This window comes from Sciurus carolinensis, chromosome 7 (genome assembly GCF_902686445.1).
Source record: "Sciurus carolinensis chromosome 7, mSciCar1.2, whole genome shotgun sequence".
Lineage (NCBI taxonomy): Eukaryota > Metazoa > Chordata > Mammalia > Rodentia > Sciuridae > Sciurus > Sciurus carolinensis.
The window spans coordinates 141,166,435-141,188,056 of record NC_062219.1 but is presented as its reverse complement, the minus strand read 5'-3'; the positions used below and the strand labels follow the sequence as shown (position 1 = coordinate 141,188,056).

Genomic DNA, 21,622 nt, shown 5'->3' with positions numbered 1-21,622 from the left:
TTAGGCTACAAATTCAGTTATTGCAGTAAAGGCCACAATGGCTAGACAAGCCCCACACCTTTCCATTTTGTTGCCTTCAGCCCCTGAACTACTGTTCTCAGTGTCATGATTCAAGATGACTCCATACCACCTGAGTTCCAGGAACTGAGAGGAAGGAAGGCCACATGCAGGGAGTTAAGGTGTCAATTCTGGTCATACTTCATCCACTAGAAACTGTTGCCTGCTGCAGGCAGCCACAGAGAGGCTGGGAGATGTTGTCCTGGGGTGGGAGCCCAGTTTCAAGCTGCCACGGGAGGGCTTGTATCGTGAAGAGATTGTACATGGGGTCAACCGGCAGATCCCACCCCGGATACATTTGTGCCTTATTCTCATTTTATTGATGAGGGAGTCAAGGTTGCCGCTCGACTGAGTGAAGGCAGACAGTGAATGGGAGATTAGAGACGCAAACCAAGGTGTGTTTGGACTCTGCATCCTGTGCATTCCACCCTCTGGCACATGCCTGTGTGGGAGATGTCACTGGTTAAAGGGACAAGGCATTGGAAGGAGCATCAGCATAAAATCTAGAGTAGTGGTATGATGATCCCTTAAGAGTGAAACTCCAGACCGGGCCAGACATCAGAGGAAAGCCCACCTTTATGGGCGAAGGGGATACTGGCAGGACTGGCGGGCTGGTAAGTGCTCGGAACATGAAGGAGAGGCTGGAGTCCCTTAGCAAGCCTCTGGCTTCTCAGTCTACTCAGCTCTGGAGACAAACTTCTGATGTCATCAGCCCAAGAGCAGTTTTTATTATTTATTTGTTTGTTCATTTATTTACTTATTTTTGGTACCAGAGATTCAACCTCCACCACTGAGCCTCATCCCCAGCCCCTTTTTACCTTTCATTTTGAGACAGGGTCTTAATAAAGTTGTTGAGGCTGGCTTTGAACTTGCCACAGCCTCCCGAGCAGCTGGGATTACAGGTGTGTTCCCCTGCGCCAGGTCCGGTAGAGGTTGTTAGGTATTTGATTCTTGTGTTGGTCGACGTTCCCTTATTGTAAGAATAACTGAGATGAATCAACTTTTAAGGAGAAGAGGTTTCAGGGGTTTCAGTCTAGGCTGGGCACTCTTGCTTGGGCCTGGGCAGCACAGCTGTTCACCTCTTGGTGGCTGGAAGGAGGATGGACGGAGAGAGCCGGGAGAAAGGCTCCTGTGTCCCCTTCGAGGGCACACCCCCAGTGTCCTAAATTCTTCCCACGAGGCCCCCCTCCCATAAAGATTCTACCACCTCCCAGTAGTGCCACAGTCTGGAGACCAATCCTTTAACATGTGGACCTTTGAGGGACATTTCAGGTCCAAACTCCAGCACGTCCCTTGAAGGGAAATGGATCTTCCTTGTTCAGCTGGGGGAGTTTATGGTGAGACCCGAGAAGAACCGAGTGCCCCTTAGTGCGTGGAGGCTAGAGCAGCCCTTCTTTATACGTTGATATTCTGCAGAGGTGTTCGGATTTCTTCACTAAGAATTCTTACTCCCCAGGGGCAAAAGAACTAGGAAGTTCTCAGAGACCCTCAAAGCCTTAAGTTGTTACATGGATTTTTAAAGAAGTTGGGTTCCATGTGATGGTTTGGTTGTGTGAAGCGCAGTAAAATGGCAAGGAGAATAATCATACTTATACTACTTCACATGTTTGGGGAGAGATAGAAAGAGAGGCAGTTTTAGGGTGGAAGTGCATAGTATAGGCAAACACTATGCACAGAAACATAATGTGAGCCACAGAAGTGATTTTAAATTTTCTAATAGCCACCTTAAAATTTAAGGTGTAAATGAGTTAATTTTAATAATTTTTTTACTTAAACCAGTATTCCCCAAATATTATCATTTAAACTTCTAACGAATGTCCAAAGTTACAGCCATTTTATGATTTGTTTTTCACAAAGCATTGAAATTCAGTGTGTATGTTATCACAAATCTCAATGCAAGCAAGGCCCATTCAAGTTCTGTAGTCATCCTGTGTACACTGAGTCTCTCGGTCTGAGAGACTAGAACAGGCATGGAAGAATCATGTTCATGAATGATAGTGGCCTGATTCTGGAAAATGGAGAGAAAAGGTGTAATCCCAGAGTAGAGCAGAGTGGAAGAAATCAAAGAGAAGGTGTTTGGGATAGAAAATTCAGCAAATATTTATCATCCTTACAAATCTAGTCGGATATTGGTATAGGAAGGGATTATACCATCTCTATTCTGGAAAATATCCAATTAAAAAATTTGATGCATCTCTAACCCCCCTTTGGGATAGCCTCAAAAAAATTCAATTGCAAATGAGATGTGAGATTTTATGGTCTGTGAACAAGAAAGAATATTTTACCTAGGTGATTTTAGAACTGCTAGTTATTATAGAACACAATGTTTCTGGTTAATGCAACTTTAAAAAGAACATTTACATCAGCTGCCAGTGTGATTACTTAGACAAAATATAATAGTTATATGTTCTCCCCATGGTATTGTTACAATTAGCTCACATTATCATCTAATAAGTAAATAGCAATATATTTCTCCCTTTAAGGTGCTTTTTAAAGGAAAGCCTTGTAAGAAGTGGCAGCATTTCAGCAATACGTTATTTATTCAGATTATCTCAAGGAAATGTAAAATGATTAGATAAATAGCAATTTAGGAAGGAAATGTCTAGGGAGAGGGGTTTTCTGAAAACAAACGTTTGAAAACAAAATTTTGTCAAATTTATGATATCTTGAGACCCTTAGTATGGGAGAAAAGTAATCAAAGTAAGTACACAGTCATCTGTAGAAAGAGGCCAACAGGCGACTGCCGAGCCAAGTGGCATGATTTCCAGATGGTTCGGAAGGCCTTCGTGCACCCTGGACTCCCACCCGGGCGCTCCATTGGGAAGGCATCCTGAGAAGCTCCTTCACCCAGACTTTCTCAGGAAGATGACAGCGTGCGGTGGAGCTGACCCCAGGTTGGCATCAGTCGGTTTTGCAAGGTGTGATTAGGAAGCAAAACACTACACCCCTTCTAGCCTCCTCTGCCTTTTCACACTCACTTCTAAGTAAAGTGCCATCCTCGGCTTCATAGTCTTCTTTCAATTCCTACTGGTCTTTCATTTTAGGCAGACAATTAGCAAAAACATGAAAGCACCCGATTTCGTAAATTCCCAGCAGAGTTTGCATGTGTGACATTTGTCTGCATGCCCTCAGCGCCACCTCACCCAGAACCTGTTTCACGGAGGTACACTGCTTTTCTGATCTTAGAATCTTTGATGTTATGAACATAAACATGGCGACGTTGAAAAGGTGGTTAATGCTTGTGTTCTAAATGGCGATAAAGTAAAATCTGGGACAGGAATGAAAAGGGACCAAGGAAAGATTTTTGGATATGAAAAATTAGAAATAATTATAGAATTATATAGGTAGTAGGACAGTTAAACCGAGGGTGGGTAATGTGATGGAACATAGGAAGATTTTTCCTTTTAATTCTTTTCACTGAGGTTATTCCATGAGTGATAGGGAAAGAAAATGAATATCATCAATTTCATGTATTATTACTTAGTCAAGCATAGCTATACTTACTAATAAAAGCAGATTTGAGGATCTGCAGGGATCACACCCTGCTTTCCACCTTTTTTCTCCTGTGAGTCGAGGAGGATTGTTGTTTCTGTGCTCCTTGCTAGACATCACGTGGTGGCATCTCCCAAGATGCAGATTGGGTGTTAGCATGTGTGTATGACTGTGTCACATGGAGTTCCCTGGTGGTAAGGAACGGAGATGACGTCTGGATAATTTAAACAGAAGGATTTCATGCGCTCATAGAATTGATGGTAGGAATGGACCGAAACCACAGTGCCTGGAAATATAGGAAGTTGGAAATGGAGCAGCTGTCTCATAGCAGAAGTGGTCTAGTTCTGATGCAGCCAGTGCTACTGTGCTGAGTAATTGCCAGGTGTTCTTCCCATCCTTCTTTCACTTATCCAAAGTTCAAAGTCCTAAGTGACAGTATTTGATGGGTCATGCTTAGGTCTTTTGCCTGCATCCTGGATTTATCACAGGATAGGAGAAATAGGTTCTGTTAAACCTTCCTGGCTTCTGTAGTTGAAACCAGGAATCTGGAGTTGCTGATCCTTCATGATCATCACAATGGGACAAGAAATTGCTCTAAAGGAGAGGAGATGAATGTAAAACAGGAGACAAATACACAAACAAATGTCCCCTACAGTTCAAATGTCTTGGATTGTTTACTGATCACATCCAATTATTAGCATCAATACAATTTAAATGAAAATGGAAGTGGAATATGCTTGATTAGTTGGACGTAACTAGTAATATTTTGCTTAAAATTATGTACAGCACTAAGAATTCTTTGTGTAACTATTTGTTTACTTCTCCTCATTCACTGAAAAGCATTTTCTACTTTCCACACTTTATGCCAGTTACAGGGAATACAGCTATAAATAGAGCAGACATGGATAAGCTCTGTGTTCATAAAAAATATGACATCATAAAAGTCAATGAGGGCAACTATGGAGACTAGAATGAATTCAGATTAATCTGGAACTCTGGAACTAGTTATATTTTCTTATATAAGATTTTGGCATCTATTTTATAAATACCATTTTCTGGATTCATTGAATATTTCTAGAAGTATGGGCAAAAAAGAAAAAATGTGTGTGTGAGTGTGTGTGTGTGTGTGTGTGTGTGTGTGTGTGTGTATACACTTCATAATATAGGTTGGGCTTTGCTGATCTAAAAATCTGAAATGCTCCAAATTTCAAGCAATGACATGATGTCTCAAGTGGAAAATTCCATATCTGACCTCATGTGATGGGTTGCAGTCAAAATGCAGGCATATTAAAAGTACTGCATGAAAAAAACATCAAGTTATGTGTATAAGAAACACACATGAGTTTCATGCTTGGGCTTGGGTTGAATTCCCAAGGTATCTCTTTAAGTATATTATGCACATATTCCAAAATCTGAGAAAATCTGAAATCTGAAACAATTCTGGTCCCAAGTATTGTTGAAAAGGGATACTCAAGGATATAACTGGGGTCTAATTTAGTTCATTAAATTGAGCTACATGTATAAGAATGCCTGAGAATTTATGAGTTATTTTAAAGACCTAATATAAACAAATTTTTGGTGAAAAAGCTGAGAGGGAACTGTAGATTTTCTGATGCATCGATGATGTGGTCAGTATATTGGCAGCTGGACAGTGAAAGGGTTTAAAAAACTAATTCCCTTTATCAGGCAAACCTCTCAAAACTACTTATTGACCATCAGAATAAGAAGTTTCACAATATTGATTAATATGAATTAATTATTACAATTATAATTAATTATAATTATAATTAATATTGTGTTAAATTCCAGCTTCACTAAGATGTTTTTGCTACCATTTGACAATCCATTTGTTGCATTTCCCTTTTAAGAAAGGCTCTAAGGCCTTCTGGGAGAAGAGTACTAAGGAAAGAGATCAGGCAGCTTGATCTTATGCAGGTATCTCAGGGCCAGAGCGGGAAGGTCCTTTGGATTATGGTATGGAGTACACTAATCAAATTGTCCTGCGGTCTAATCCTCAGATGATTATTACTGGGTCTTAGGGAGAGAGCCTTGGAATCAAGGCTGAGATTACCTTCTTTGTGGGAGGACCTGGACAGCCCTCATTGCTAACGTGTAACATGGAGGAACAGCATGTGGTACGGTAGGGTAGGAAATGAATACGGCCTTCTCTGGGCAATGCTAATGGAACATGGGATGGACAGAGTTGTGAGTTAAGGCTTTATCAGAACCAGAGGAGACCCTAGAGAGAGGACATGTCAGGTTCTACTTTGGGTGCCTGCTGGGATCAGTGTTGGAGACCACATCAGTTCCTTGAGTGGCCGCAGCGGCAGCTCTGGAATGGACAAGTGGCTTCCTCATGATTTTGTGGAGTCGAGGTGCCACCCGTGGTTCCATAATGGATGTGTAGCTACTTGTGGTTTGGACAGCATCACCTTGAATGTGGAATCTTTGACAACAGGCAGTAAAGCAGAAAGGCTTACAGTAAGGGAAGAAAATGGCGGATGTTCCAAAAAAGTTGAGAGGGATGAGGTTTGAGCATATGTAACCTACATTCTTTCCAGAAGAGATGAAGGTACAAGATCCATTCACGTTGGCACCTGTGTTGGAGAATCCTGGATTAGGTTTATAATTGTGACCTAAATGTATTCTCATACTGGTGTGGCCATTAAAAACACACATGGACAAAATTTTGTGATAAAATAACATACAAGACTTGTGTTAAGAGCATAATTCAAATTGTCTGAGTAAATACATGAACGGAACTGATTTCCCTGTAGTGTACATAGCCTAGATTATTTTAGAAGTGATACTGTATAAAACTGTTTACATTGTTCTCATTTATAGCTCTTTTTCCCTTAAGATGGAAAACAGGTGTTATATAAAATTTATAGAACATTTAAAAATATTTTTTGCTTCGGGACATTTCAACTATTATTAAGAAGACGGAAATATATAGGAAAATCATTTGCTTTAGGTTTATTGAACTGACCTGGATTTGTGTCTTCAGATACCATGTGGCTCCTAAGTGATTTTAATCTCTTTCATTGATTTGGAAGGCTAAAAATAAACACTCAAGAAAACATCCTTCCTATGAAAATATAGAAATAGTCTATGTAATTATTAGATGTATAAAATGTTTGACCAGTCTATAGAAATAATTGAGGTTTCCTTGCCTGTTTTTTTTAACTTTTATTTATTTTATTTTACAAAGGAACAACAGAGTTCCAGAACAATGTCAAATTAGAGAAACAGCATTTTAATCAAATATTTGGATGTCATCAGAATGAGTAAAAAAAAAAAAAAAAAAAACCTTAATATATTTTCTTCTTAGAAGGAGTTGCCAATCTGTAAGTAATCAGAAAAATTTGCCCAGGAATTCAGCAGAAGGTCTATTTGTATTGTCTTTTTTTCCTGTTTTTGTTAATGTTAAAATTGAATCCATTAGTAACACTTGACTAATTCTTAAGCAGTTATTTTTATATCTTCTCTTTGAATTAATGTTAGTAAAACCTCCAGTGTATGACTTTGAAAAACAATATTTTATAAAATCTGTCATATATAATTGGTCAAAGAAAGAATCTTTGTAGGAACCATTTTAGCATTTCGGTATATTTATTATTTCGGCTCATTGGTAACAGATTCATGCATTTAAACCACTGAGTTCTTTTTAAATTTTGTTTTTTAGTTGTAGGCAGACACAATACCTTTATTTTATGTGGTGCTGAGGATCGAACCCAGGGCCTCACACATGCTAGGCAAGTGCTCTACCACCCAGCTATAGCCCTAGCCCAATGACTGAGTTTTTGTTCTGGTGGAATTTCTACACCTTTCAAATAAAAATGTGAACACAAGAGTTTGTATGATGGAGAAAAGGATGCCAAAGAATTTCAGAATCATAGAATTGCTGGAATTACAGATCATGTAGCTGATTGTATAGGCTGTCCTAAGGCAAACTCAGCTATGTCATGAAAAAACTGAGAAAAAAAAAATCTTGTTTTCTGACGTAATAGTGTAATAATGAGTGTCTTAGCAGGTGAACAGGTTACTGAACGATTTACCTCCATCTTCTTATATATTTGGTGAAATTTTACAAATTAAACTTTAAAATTTAATTTTTGTTTTCTGGTCACCAGAATAAGAAGTTTGACTGTCTCAGTGCAATTGCACATAAATGTCAAGCTTCATTTAGCTCCATTCAGGAACTCAATAGTTGCACTTTGAGAAAAGTTTACAAGAAAAAAAATTTCATTACTTCGTTATTTTGTGTTTTTAGCATAAATTAGTCCCTTCTCTCCAAATACTTCCATTTGGACTTTTTTTGGGTACTTTTGTTTTCTGTCAAAAATAATTTAATGATAAATAAAATTACTCTTAGACTTCATCAGATTAATTGATCAAAAATGGAAAGTACTAAACTTACGCTTCATGACATTAAAATTGTGTCTATAAATTGCCAGATTTGTTAAATAGGTTATTTCTTTTGTCTAAAGTGAATCTAGTAATACATTATATTAATTTCTTTTGTACTAAAGTGTGCTTTCGTGGGATGAAAAGAAGTATTACATGAATGAAGCATTAGATGCAACCCATCAACAGAAATAATCCTAGATCCAAGAGGACACAATCGTTAGATGAGTAAACCTCCCCACTCAGGATCCCAGATGTGAGTGACGTCCTGTGTCAGGTACTTCATAACATGTAAGGCAATCTTCCAAACTGTACACATACATTTATTTACAGGTAGGATAATGTTGCCTACATGTAACTTTCCACGTTTCTAGCTTTCCAACTAGAAAGAAAAAAACCCAACTTTGTTATCACTTTTGGAGCTCTTTTAAATATGAGGGGAAAAGCAATATTTTTAATCTTAACCTTTGAATTACCATAATTGCTTACCTACTGCAAGTGTCTTCTTGTTTGGATGTCTGGAAGTGAGGGACGCTTTCCTACTCTGCGGAGTCTAGGTCCAGCCGAGCCCGGGATGCCTGGTGCCCTGGGGGACTGTGGGATAAAGCCCTGCAGCAATTACCCACTCAACAGCACTCTGGTGGTTTGCAAGTTGGAGTGCTTGGTAATTTACCACGAGGGAGCGCCTTGGGGGAAGGAAGAATATGGCTCAATTAATTAGAACTTGTTAGCAAACTTCAACGATTACCCTATTTAGATTTTCAAATCACTGGTATATCAAATACCCACAAGATTTGGAAAGGAAGTAAGAATAAGCAGTTGAGACAGCTCATTTGTCCAGGGTGGATCTGGTTCTGAAATGCTGTGATGGACCAATTTTCAGAGATTAACCTTTCCCTAAGAAGAAAAGGAAAAGCACCCAGTTTCTCTCTCCCAGACTCACTGTTTTTTAATCCTGTTGTTAATTGTGTGTCTTTCATTTTGTTTCTGGGTGAGATTAATCATCTAGAGGACCACCTATGGATTCCTATGAAAGTCTCATATTAATGAATTAATTGTTGAGGATTATCCAGAGCTTTAGTATGGGTTTTGGTTTTCTACTTAATCATCCTATCTTCAAAAGGGCTATTGTTGGTTTTTAGAAAAATTAATGTATTTTTTTTTTACATAATTATCTGGTTGCTTATCAAGATATTTTCAAATTACATCTTCTCTGCTCTATAAGGTTTTCAGTCAAATCTCTGTTGTTATGGCAGGGAATCCTATTGTCTTCAAATAATAATTATATAACGTATAATTTTTTTTCAGTAACTTTAGCTCACATTTTCTTATTTTTGCCCTAATTGTGTTAGCCAAGATTTCTAAGAGAGTGTGGCATGATAATATTGATAGAGGACATCCAAGTCATTGTGATTTTGTAGGTTTTTTTAAATTGTAATTGTTGTTTTTATATCTATTGTAATGAGGTCTTGGTAACTTTTTATTAAAGTCATAAGAAATATTCTTATGGCTTTGGTTGCCTTTCATTTTAAAATGTGTGTATATCTACTTTTAAAAACAGCTGAGTGGATTTAATGTGATAGAGTATGTTTGAGTTTGACATAGTTCTCAGTACCTATGTCTTAGTACAATTCCCTAATTTACTCATTTTTTTTTCATATTCTTATGTTACCTGTCTAGCCCCATGGACATGATGGACATTTATAATTGAATTTTTTTTTTTTAACCAGGAATTGAACCCAAGGGTGCTTAAGCACTGAGTCACATCCCCAGTCCTTTTTATATTTTATCTTGAGACAGTGTTTCTCTATGTTGCTTAGGGCCTCGCTAGGTTGCTGAGGCTGGCCTCAAACTTGTGATCCTCCTGCCTCAGTCTCCTGAGTCACTGGGATTATAGGCATGCACCACCAGGCCTGGCTGAACTTGAAATGTTTGTATTAAGTTTTCAAAGTGGGAAAAGTATGATGCTTTCTCAAATTTATAAAGTTCAGAAGAATCAAGTTTAATATTAGTTTTCTAGGCTTGATTTCTTTAAAAGAAAAAAATGTTCAGGAGAATATCTTACATCGTAAAGTATTGGTGCACAGCTTTCATCATAGAATAAAAAAATGTTTAGTTAGCGTAGTGTACATGCAGGCTACATGTTTAATTTATGGTATATTATAGAAAACATGGTGCTTGGCAATGAAAAACTGAGCTGACGCAGGTGGATTCACAGGAGAAGGAGAAGAATGGGACCAATAAAATCCTGCCGAGGAACAAAGAGAGGCCTTCAGTTTTCCTTCCTCTCCAGCTCAGTAGGCGATTGGAAAGGAAGTGATTGCCTCGTTGAGTCAAGACACGTGGGTGATTGCCTCTGGGGGACAATTTCATTTTCACTCTTATGGCCCCCAAGGACCCGCATGGGTGTACCCTGGAGGGTTTCCTGATCAAAGTTCATGGACGATGTGGTTTAAGTAAAAGCCCGATTATGCTCTGTGCTGTTCCGAGTTAAATGATGGGAAACCCTGAGGTGTGTGGAAGGGCGGAAGGCAAGGGCGCGCTTTCTTCGCTGGTTCAGAAGAACACAGCCCCAGAGCTGTATTGACGGACGCTGACTCTAAACCCTGGACAGCTGATGGAGGACCTGGAAGCCAAGGAGACAGTGAAGCGTCTCACCGGGGACGATTCCCTGGCTTGCTGGTCTGTGTGTCACGCCCAGCTGCTGGGGTGTAGAATCATACTTCCACATATGTACCTGTGTGTGTGTGTGTGCATGTGTGTGTGAGTGTGCGCATGCATAAACTTCACACTGCCGTCTGAAGGTGGCAAAGAGTTAAATAGTCACATTAAAACCTTCTGCATTTGTGCTGCTCAGTGCCCTACTTTGTATTCCTCAGTGGGTCTGTTGATTTTCCTGTGAGATGATTTTGGATATATCCAAAAGCATACTCTGACTGATGAGGACACTTTTAGGATTTATCCTATTAGCATCAAACTTCTGGTAATATGCACCCTTTCCTAAAGCCATCCTGCCTTATTAAATCCCGACACCACCCAGTGAACTACGAGGACAAGGAGGTGGTGTGGAGACAGAGCCCATGGCTTCCGGATTCCTAGCGGTCCCAGTGGGTTTTATATCTTCATATTGCCTGCTGTATAAAATTCTTGGTTTCTTAGGGCAAGATAAACCTGTGGAAAGGGATGATCGTTTTAATTTTTAAATTAAACTATTTAAATCATTAATTTTTTTTTTCTTATTTGATTCTCAGACTGATTTTTGTCATAGCAAGCAATTGGCAAAATACAAATAAGGGACAGTAAAAAGTACATTGGGTTTTATTGTCTCACTTGACCTGAGAGCATGGTGGTTTAATCCTGAGTGGCATCCTGGGTTTGAAGAACATATGTCCCCCACACCTTCCTGGGGACCTGATCATTTGGGTCTGACTCTATTTTTCTCATCACTTACAGTCATTGAGAAAACTATAAAATATGTACTTATATTGTGTTTACTTCACTACTTGTAAAACTCTGTAAAGGAAGGTGCTATGGTTTAAATGGGGTGTCCCCAAAGAGCTCACGTGTGAGACAATGCTAGGTTTGGAGGAGAAATGATTGGGTTATAGCCTTCACCTAATCAGTGAATTAATCCCTGATGGGATTAACTGAGTGGTAACTGGAGGCAGGTGGGGTGTGGCTGGAGGAGGTGGGTCTTTGGGGGCGTGGCTATGGGGTATATATTTTGTATCAGGAGTGTGGGGTCCCTCTCTGCTTGCTGATCATCATGAGAGCAGGTTCCCTCTGCCACACTCTTTCTTCATGATGTTCTGCCTCACCTTAAGCCTGGAAGAATGGAACCAGCCACTTATTGTCTGAGACCTCTGAAATCGTGAGCCCTCAGATAAATTTTTCCTCCTCCACAATTGTGCTGGTGGGGTCCTTTAGTCACAGCAGCAAAAAAGCTGACTAAAACAGAAGGGTTTTTTGAGCATTTTATTTTACTGACTTAGTCACATAATAAGCAATTCAATAAATAATGGTTGCAAGAAGGAATGGATGGATTCAACCTATCAGGTCTGCACAAGCTAACACCCCACTATGACGGACCCATAATCTGAGCAAAAGCTTTGGTGAAGCTTGATTCTGGGGCTGGTAAAGAAGTTTGGATTCCTTTACTTACTTTACTAAACTATAACTTTAGGAGGCTGAGAAAAATTGAGGGATGTCATGAACAAAATGTGCTTCCCACCTCCATGTGCCTCTGTGACGTTCCCTGGCCCTCCTCCTCTGCACGTTTGACTTGGCTAATTCCTAATCGCAAACTGACTTCAGACAGAATCCAGGAAGTCTTTGAAGCCCTGTATGCTATCGTTGAACGCTCTAGTTGTTACAGTGCATTCTTTTAGGAATGATAACAAGGAAAAAAAGAGAGGTTGGTTCATGTTCCGAACAGATGCGTTTTGTGGTTCTATATTTTTTGGTCCATGCTGAGGCGATCCCACAGAACCCTGTCTTTACAATATTAAGTCAGACTGGAGCGCGTGCGTCTAGCCGGCTTGTTCTTTAGGGAGGCTGTGCTCTGCAGGCAGGGGTGAGAGCGTTTCTGTCTTTTTGTTTTGTACATCAGGACTTGGTGTTTGACCCCTAGATGGCATTGAATTAAAAAAGAAGTGGAGCAAGAAGGTCATAAAGGAGAGGAGAGAAGGGAGACAGAATAGACAGGAAGAGGAGTCAAAGGTGATCAAAGGTGTGTCGTGCTTCTCATTTTAATCGTGAAAAAGCATCTAGTCAGTGAAAGGATTTGGGTGTTACACAGGTTTCAGAGAGAGGTCTATTTAATCAGTGAATTCACGTCTGCACACCAGGCTCTATGCCAAGCAGGGAGGGGGCCACAGTGAACAGGAAATGATGCGATCATCCTCACAGCACTTATATTTTAGTGGGGAGGACAGACAGTGAGCAAGTATGATATTATGTACTGTGTATATACTATGTACTATGCACATACTATGCACTATATATATATATACACGCACACACACATACTATGTACACAGCAAAAATATGCAGAACAATGTAAAATGTAATAGAAAATATACATACTTATAAAACATATGAATTCTCAATATACATACTATAACATAGAACTTGGGCATGTTCAAAGGGAATCAGTATGAGGAGTGTCAAGGACTGTCTCTTGGTGCATGAAAGAAAGGTCTGAATGCCTTCCTTGTAAAATGCTAGATGCATTATCCCAGAATGGGAAATAAAAATTGAATCTCTCCATGAGGGATGTTTGTAACTTACACATGTTAATCAACCCTTACAGAATGTTGAAGGTGCAATTTGTGTAGACCTTAAGGATTTTCCTCTTCCAGTGGTGTGTACAAGCTTGGAACCCCAAAGAGAAACTTAGCAGTTTGGACAGCTCCCAATGCACAGATCTCCTTCAAGCACATCTGGGCAAGATCCCAGTATCTCACCTGAAAAGAAGGATGGAATGGATTTGAGAACCTGAACACCAAATACAGTCATCCCTCAGTATCCAAGGGGGGTTGGTTCCAGAATCTTCTTCCACATACCCAAATCCATGGATGCTCAGGTCCCTTAGGTAAAATGTGTAGTATTTCTGAGGAATCTATACACAGTCTCCCATATACTTTAAATCATCACTAGATTTTTAAAAAATACCAAATGCCAATAAATGCTGTGTAAATTGATGTATTGTTCAGGCAATAACATCAAGAAAAGGAATGTTTGTACAAGTTCAGTGCAGATGCAAGATTTTGTTGTGAATATTTTTGATCGGTTGTTGGTAATATACAGGTATGGAATCTGTAGATACAGAGAACTGACTGTACACTTTTTGAGACATTTAGTTAAGAGTGACTTAACTTTATCTCACTTTCCAGGTTCTTGGTTATCTTCTTATTTGCTAGTCAGTATATTAGGGGGCAAAGAATTTGAGCTTTATATTGAATTGGGGAAAGAAACTTCCAGCATATGGGTACTGGTAGGTGACTGAGACTGAGATGCCAATACAATAAAGGACTGTACCACCATCTTTGTTTTATTAGAGGTGACTTATTTTGCCAGCACATGGAAGAGGAGACTTAGAGTATCACAGTGCTTGGTGGCAGGAGAAAATATACATGCACACATGCACACACAAATTTAGGTAGAATGGCTATTATATTACAGTACATAAAACTCATATTACATACCACCAAGATTCACACAAGCCTAATAGTTGTTGCCAGATAAATAATGAAAATGAAACATTTATTTTTTTTCTTTATCAAGAGCTCAAGATAAAGCAGATTTTCAGTTCTCATGTGTTAACTCCACTGATAGAACAGAGATTCACAGAAAAAAAAGTGCCAGACCAGAAGTAGAAATTAAACTTAGGCTCATGTCAAATATTCCCTTAACCTTGGTAAAGGAGCTGCTGTTCAGATTAATTTGATCCTAAAAGAAATACTCGGGAGCACCACAGTGTCCCTGGTATGTATTCACCTTTCACTGTGAACCACACTCTCAAAGTTGCTGTTTTCCTGCTATGGGGCTTTATTTTGCAATGTGTAAGGCCACTTGAATTATTGTCAGAGTGGGTTACATTTCACGGAATGCAAATTAGTAGCAACAGACATATACATTTCAGTCTGCAGGAAGAATGAAAGTAGATTCAGAAAATTGATAGCAGACCTTTTTCTCTATTACAAAGTCAAACCCGATGCTACAGTTTGGATATTGAGATCAGGACAGAGTAAGTGAAAATGTGAAGTGAGAAATTTGAGGTTGCAGTGTTGAGATTGCTGATATGTGGTGAATATAATTTCTGACTAAATCATTTGTACCTCCCCTTCATGTTCCTTAAGTTGACATTAATGAAATCTGAAGCAGGCCTCTCTCTTTTCTTTTTCTTTCCCTCCTTCCCTCCCTGCCTCCCTTCCATACGTACTCACCGTTCCTTCTTCCTTCCTTCCTTCCTTCCTTCCATTTTCTTTTTTCTCTTTGTTTCTTTTCATTCAACTATCAACATGGAAATTTTGTTACTGGTTCTAAAAATGAACACACTGGTAAGATGGTTATAGAATTCTGGTCACACAACAAGTGAAATACAAGTCAGTAAACAGAATCATTAGTGGACTCTACACAGCATTAGAATCCCCCCAAAGTCCATTTCTTGATTATGTCCTAAAAATAGTTTAGCTGAAGTTTTTTTTTTTTTTATGGTTATTCTAAAGTCTGCATTTGGTCATTTTCTCATTAACTTTTTAGCAACAGAAAGATAGCGTGAACTTGTTTCTTGAATTACCTTTTCTGACCCTTTGCAAGATGATAATTATAAAAAAGAGAGGCCTGGAAAACTTGTAAAAAAAATTAAGCTTGTAAAGTTGCTAAAATGGTCCTTCTGTGCTGGTGTCGATTTCAAAATTAACATTTTGGTTCATGTGCTTCTAATAATCACTGACCCTTACCTCATGTACTTTCCACAGGAAATGAATACGGCAGAAATTACTTTGACCCACTGATGGATGAGGAAATAAACCCAAGGCAGTGTGGGATGGAGGTCAGCAGAGAGGGTGAGCTAGAATTAAGTATGTAATTTTTGTGTCAGAATATTCTTTTCCATTCATGAAAATGAGGTGACAGAGATCACACATGCAGTTCCGTTTAGATTTTGCAGCTTACAATTTAAATGGTAAGTTTTAACCACTGACAACATGATGGGCAGCCAAGGTAATTTTTGATCAAGGACAGTAAGCTGGTCAGATGAAAGAAGGAGCGATCTGCTTTCATCTTAGGCTACTGTGAGCAGTTTGGTGCCATTATAAGGCCCACATAATGCATCCAAGAGACAACATCCATGTGCAAATGCCTTTCTGCTCTTCAAATTTAAAATGAGCATTCTGCAGCAGGATGCACCTAGCATTTCCTCTCACTGAATGCCTGAAATCACCACCTAGCTTTTGAACCACGGAGATGCAGAGGTATGATAATTTCCTCTTCTACAATCTTGAATCTAGCTATAGTTATAAAATAACAATTCAAAATAACTCCACAGGTGCATACCACTATGCAAGTTTATAGTTTTCAAAACACTCTAAGGTTTACAAAAATAATGGATGAAATGATGATAGTCAAAAAGCTCCTTAGAGTTGTCTACAATCCAGAATATCACATTCCTTTAGTAGGTACCAGTGGTTAAATCTTCACTTCTTTATGAAAGATTGAGCTGACTTCTCACAAATAAAAGAGGTCAAGTACAGTGCAAAAATTATCTTATGACATAGTTCTCAATAAACAGACTTATTTTTAAATGATGCAGAATCCACAGATGTCATCAAAAGATGCATGTACAAGATGAAATGAGGACATAGTCTCAGCCAGTTTTTACCAATAGTTGAAAAGTGAAGGTGGATTTGAAATTAAAGCAACTCAAACTTGTATTTGTCCAAATGCACTTAAGGAGTGAGAGACATCCCAGTGACTCTGGGCGTGGGGTGGGGTTTCACCTGAATTATCAGTTGAAGTCTATTTTTAATCTCCTAGAGATCACAACATATGGATATATTTGGTGGAATTTTTGTAATGCAAGAACTCCCTAATTTAGGAAAGCAGACTTAGTAAGATATGTTGAATGAATAAAAAATGACTATCACTACAGTCAGTAAGTTTCATAAGACAAAATACAGGTTGAGTATCCTTTATCCAAATGCTTGGAACCAGAAGTGCTTTGGATTTCAGATTTCTTTTGGATTTTGGACTATTTACATATACATTATGGGACAGGTTGGGGAAAGGACTCGGTCTAAACATGAAATCCACTTCTGCTTCATATACATTCTATATACGTAGCCTGAAAGTAATTTGTACGATTTGGACATGAACAACTCCTGGTGTGGAATTTTCCACCTGGGGGCATCCTGTGGACAGCCAAACCTGTGGAACACTTACAATTTTGGATATTTGGATTAGGGATGCTCAGCCTGAATTGTTGGTCACCTTATCCCCTTCCTAGACAGCAAAGATCGCCAACTCCTGTGGTTGAGCTGGGTCCACATTTTAGAGTAGGCTACTCTTCCTTTACATCCACATGCAGTCCAGTCTGTGCTGGGCAGAGGGGAGCTGGCCCTCTCTGCAAAGGGTTCCGCCTTCTGCAAAGCCCCCTGGTTACTGTTTTCCTCCCCACTTCTTCTTCTCTTTTACTTTCCATTTTCTTTTCTTACTTCTTCCTGTGTTTTCTTTCTTTCTCTTCTTCTCTCCACAGTTCTTAACTGGAAGATTCATTTTATTGTATTTATTTGAAAAAAAAATGTTTCTACATTCCGTATCATTGGGACAGGTTGAACACTCGTAATTTCTCTTCCTCTCCAAAAAGACAAGAATCCTTCACTTCATAGCATCTTCATGATTTCCTTCCCTCCTATGACTTGTGGTTTAAAAAGAGATTTTCTCTAGTCTCCTAAATTCTCTATGTCATATTTTATTATCCTGGGACTCTGTATATGCTCATGATATGAATGAAAATGTTGGGCCGGATGTGACTGATCAGGGATGGGTTTGCTCTGCATTCTGCTCCTTGTATACCATTTTCATGAACACGCACAATCCTGGTAGCTAAGTCCCTATACCAATATGGTGTCAGAAAGAAAGAAAAGTGTGAAATCTTCTTGGGGGAAGGGACTCTGTGTGTCCTGCTGTCTCCAGCAGTTAGTGTCTCAGACGTAGGAAGTATGTGACATATTTTGCCCTAAACCAATGAGAACAGTACAAGTGTACTGATTGCTTATGACCTAATACAGGTGACATTAGTTTGTGGATTTGTCAGTGGTCTCCAAAGAGGCATAATCAATAGGATCACGTGTTCTCTAACACATATCCACATCAGGTCATATATAAGATGTATTCTATAATATAAAGTATATATCTTTATATTACATATGTGCATACATGTAAGTGCATATACAGTTCTATCTATTGTCTATCCATCTATTTATCTCCTATCTATCTATCTATCTATCTATCTATCTATCTATCTATCTATCATCTATCTACAGCACAGAGAAAGAGATTTGAAAGAGCAGCTCAATTATGGGGCTTGGCAAATCTATTTGTAAGGCAGGATGACAAGCTGGACACTCAGATCAAAGCTGGTGTAACATTCCGGTGTCTGAATTCTGTACAGCAGCACATTGGAAACTGAGGTATAATTCTAAATTGAAAGTTCAGGAGAATTCCTTCTTTGTGGAGCTTTAGCCTTATTCTTCAGACCTTCCACTGAGTAAGTGAGGTCCATCCACATTATGGAGAATAAACTACTTTACTCAAAGTTCACCTATTTAAATCTAAACGCTTACTCCAAGTCCACTGCTTAAATGCTAATAGTATCTAAAAACACTGTCACAGCAACTAGACGTGTTTGGCCAAACAACTGGGCACTATAGCCAAGTCAAGTTGATACATAAAATTAACCATCATAGGTTGCGTTTAATAATAATTAAGTCCTTGCTAATATCTTAAAGGGTGGCGAGACACTAAGTGTGTCTCTGTAATCACCAAACTTTAACTCTGCTTGTTTCTCTGACCACCCTGTTTTCCCATTTCGCCTGAACCCTAGGTATTCATCACGCATTTATCGTTGTAATCATTTCTTTAGAGGCTTTCCTCTCCATCAGTCTTTCACATGTTATTAGGCTCTTGGCTCATAGACGATGCCAAATATTTATTCACCAACACATAAATATCCAGATCCATTACATCTCTTATGCTGTGTCACCTCCACTGCCCACACTTCCTCCCAAGGGGACATCAGCTGCTGCCTGGAATTGCTGAACTGCTTTGGTCCTTACCCACTCCTGGGCCCCTTTCACCCATTCTCCAGATGCCATCCAGAGTGTGTGACCTTGACCCTCCCCTGTCAAAGCCCTCTTCCCCCTTCACTCATGCATTGCTCAGGTGTGGGGTGCAGTCAGAGAAATGCATCATTAGGCAGTCCTGTCATGGTATGGACACTGCAGAGTGTACCCACACAAACCTAGATGCAGCGCCCACTACCCTTCCAGGCTGTATGGACACTGCCGTATGTGATCATCATTGCCCAGAGTGTCATTATGCAGGTGTGGCTGTATTTTCCTGCTTTCCCTCTGGAGCCTTCCATTTGCTCACCATGTTCCAGCCTCACTGGGCTTCTTTCTGTTCTTCCTATGACGCTGTCCAGCAGAGTCAATTTGGCGCGGGGGACAAAAGAGTAGTGAGGCTCTTGAATTCGGAATGGTTTATTAATGAATCAGGAAACCTGGGTACCTGAACCTCGAACCTGGAACCTCGAACCTCAAACCTCTAAAAAAAAACCTCTGGTGCTGGAGGAGAGCCGGCTTATATCCCCTCCAGGAGGTGAAGGGTAGGGCTGACGCCAATCATGCAAAGATTAGGCGAGAGCTAGCTGCCCAATCATGGTAAAGGTCAAAACGAGCAGGCACGAACAGGAGCACCTGTGCACACATTGTGTGCGTGGACTTAATTGAATACGGCCAATGATAAATCACCTGGGTGTGCTTATGCCAATCAACCTCCTCACCACCGATGTGATCAAAGCAACCTCTGGCTGGCTGCCAAGCGCCATCCCGGCGCCGTCCGCACGGCATAGCCCCCAACATTCCTATGCATGGACCCCTTCTCCCTTTTCCAGACACCTAGGTGCTGGGACAGCCTCCTTCTTGCCTCCTCTGCTCAATATCCTCTCTTCTCAAAAACTCATCTTAAATGTCAATTCTTAACTTCTTTGACCACCCTAGTGAGTTCATCTCTACACCTCCTTTGGAGAGCTCATCCCAAGGGTCAGCAAGCTATGCAATAGCTCATTTACCTTTGAAATGTGTTTCTTCTTTACTAAACCATCCACTGGATGCACAGAGGACACAGAACGTTTCTACTGGTTCACTAGAATTCTTAGCCTAGCCCAGCCTGGAGCATGTGCTTGTTAAATATTTGCTGAACCAGTGAATAAGTGAGCCAATGAATCGAAGTGCCAAGCATCATGTCTGACGCGTATCCAGTCTTCTGTAAACCTTAGTTATTACTTACTGAGTGCTCAAGCATTATGTTGGGTTGCATATAGTAACTGACTGACCAACAAAAACCCCCAAAGTGGACACCATTATTCTTATTTTTAAGATGTAAAAACAAATTCTGTGATATTTAGTATCTTTTCTAAAATTGCAGAAACCCAGCAAGTGTGGTTTGGATTTCAGATTCTTAACTATCTTTGCCACAGTCTGCTGTCTTTTCCCTAAGGAGTTGTATTTAACCTTTGAAAAGAGAGGGAGAAGGTCCATCTGAATTGTTGAATTTGAATTTGAAGGGGTCATTGTCTTGCCTTTACTGTTAGGTTAACCCATCTGATGCCCTAGGAATGAGTCTCATTGAGGCACTATTGATAGGGAACTGCTACCCGGGTGGACTACTTGAAGAACCACAACCTTGAATTGTGGGTTCCTTCCACTCATTTGGGTCCCTGAAAGTTTTTACAACTTATCAACTTCATGGTGAAGACAAAAATGTTAGTTCAGGCTGACAGAAGCCGACTATAGAAAGATCCTTCACTTCACACAATTACTAAGTAGTTAACAACAAACGAGCAAATATATGAGCAAATCAGTGAGTGTACTGCCGTTTGTGGACTGTCTACTGATTGTCAGACCTAGGGTGTCATGCACGCTATCTCGTGAACTCTACACCCATCCTGTTGCGTGGGCAAGATTAACACCAAAGAGATTCTAAGAAACTGCCCCAGGTTTATAGAGCTACTGTTACATGGTGGTGCTGAGACCTGGATGCAGGTCTGACCTTTACCAAATGATGGTGTCTCCATCTTAATCCCACTGGGATTTTTATCACCTCTGTGGAGAATTCCTCCTCTCTGCTTCTGACAATGTTCATCGTTAACTTCAGAATGAGAATCTTTTATGAACCATACATAAGCTTTATAAGTTTTGTATCCCACTAAGGCTCAGGCAATGCTGGAATAAAAGCAACTTCCCTACTGTATCATGCAATCCAGAAATGGCCTTCTCCCTTTCCCCCAGTGACAGAGGTGTTAGGAGGTCTTTGCTGACTCTTGGCAAGAAAGGCGGATGTGTAGATGAACTGGCACTTGATAAGGCCGTCTAGAGTGGACAATGAGCAGAAGCTTCTGACTTCAGAGGTGTTCCTATGTTACGCTCTCACACAGTCTCATGCTGCTGTCCCGGTAGCCTTGGCCTTCCTGTTTAGTGTCCCAAGTCTCTGAGCATAGATGAGAGTGGATGCTTTCCGGCACTGATGTTCAAGGAATCTCAGGTATGGACAGATGGGGGAGACTTAGAATTCTCAGGAACTTTTAAGTAGGAGAATGAGGATTCCAGAGGACATGTCTAGAATACCTGATAAAGTTTCAGTTGCAGAATTGACTGCCATCTTCAGAATTGGCCTACATGTGGGTAGCAACGTGATAAAGAAGAGAAATACAGAAGCCATACTTAAAGGGCCACAGTTAAAAGTGCAAACACAGTTTAGTTGCTTAGCCTGGGAAGGGAAACATTTGGTGATTGATGTATGTGTTCTAATTCTGAGACGGGGATGGTTATGCAACTTATATTCTTTGTTCGGTTGTATCTAGGGGTGTAAGATAATATCTACA

The 21,622-nt window shown here is 39.9% G+C and overlaps 1 protein-coding gene across 1 annotated transcript in view; it reads left to right on the top strand.

Annotated features, from left to right (window-relative positions):
- Positions 1-21,622, top strand: part of LOC124989453 (uncharacterized) — a gene marked incomplete at its 5' end in the record, with an annotated part of 306,958 nt that overhangs the window by 1,740 nt on the left and 283,596 nt on the right. The window contains one exon of the mRNA XM_047559286.1: positions 15,438-15,524. Coding sequence (XP_047415242.1) covers positions 15,438-15,524 — 87 coding nt within the window. The remainder of the gene's footprint in view (positions 1-15,437; positions 15,525-21,622) is intronic.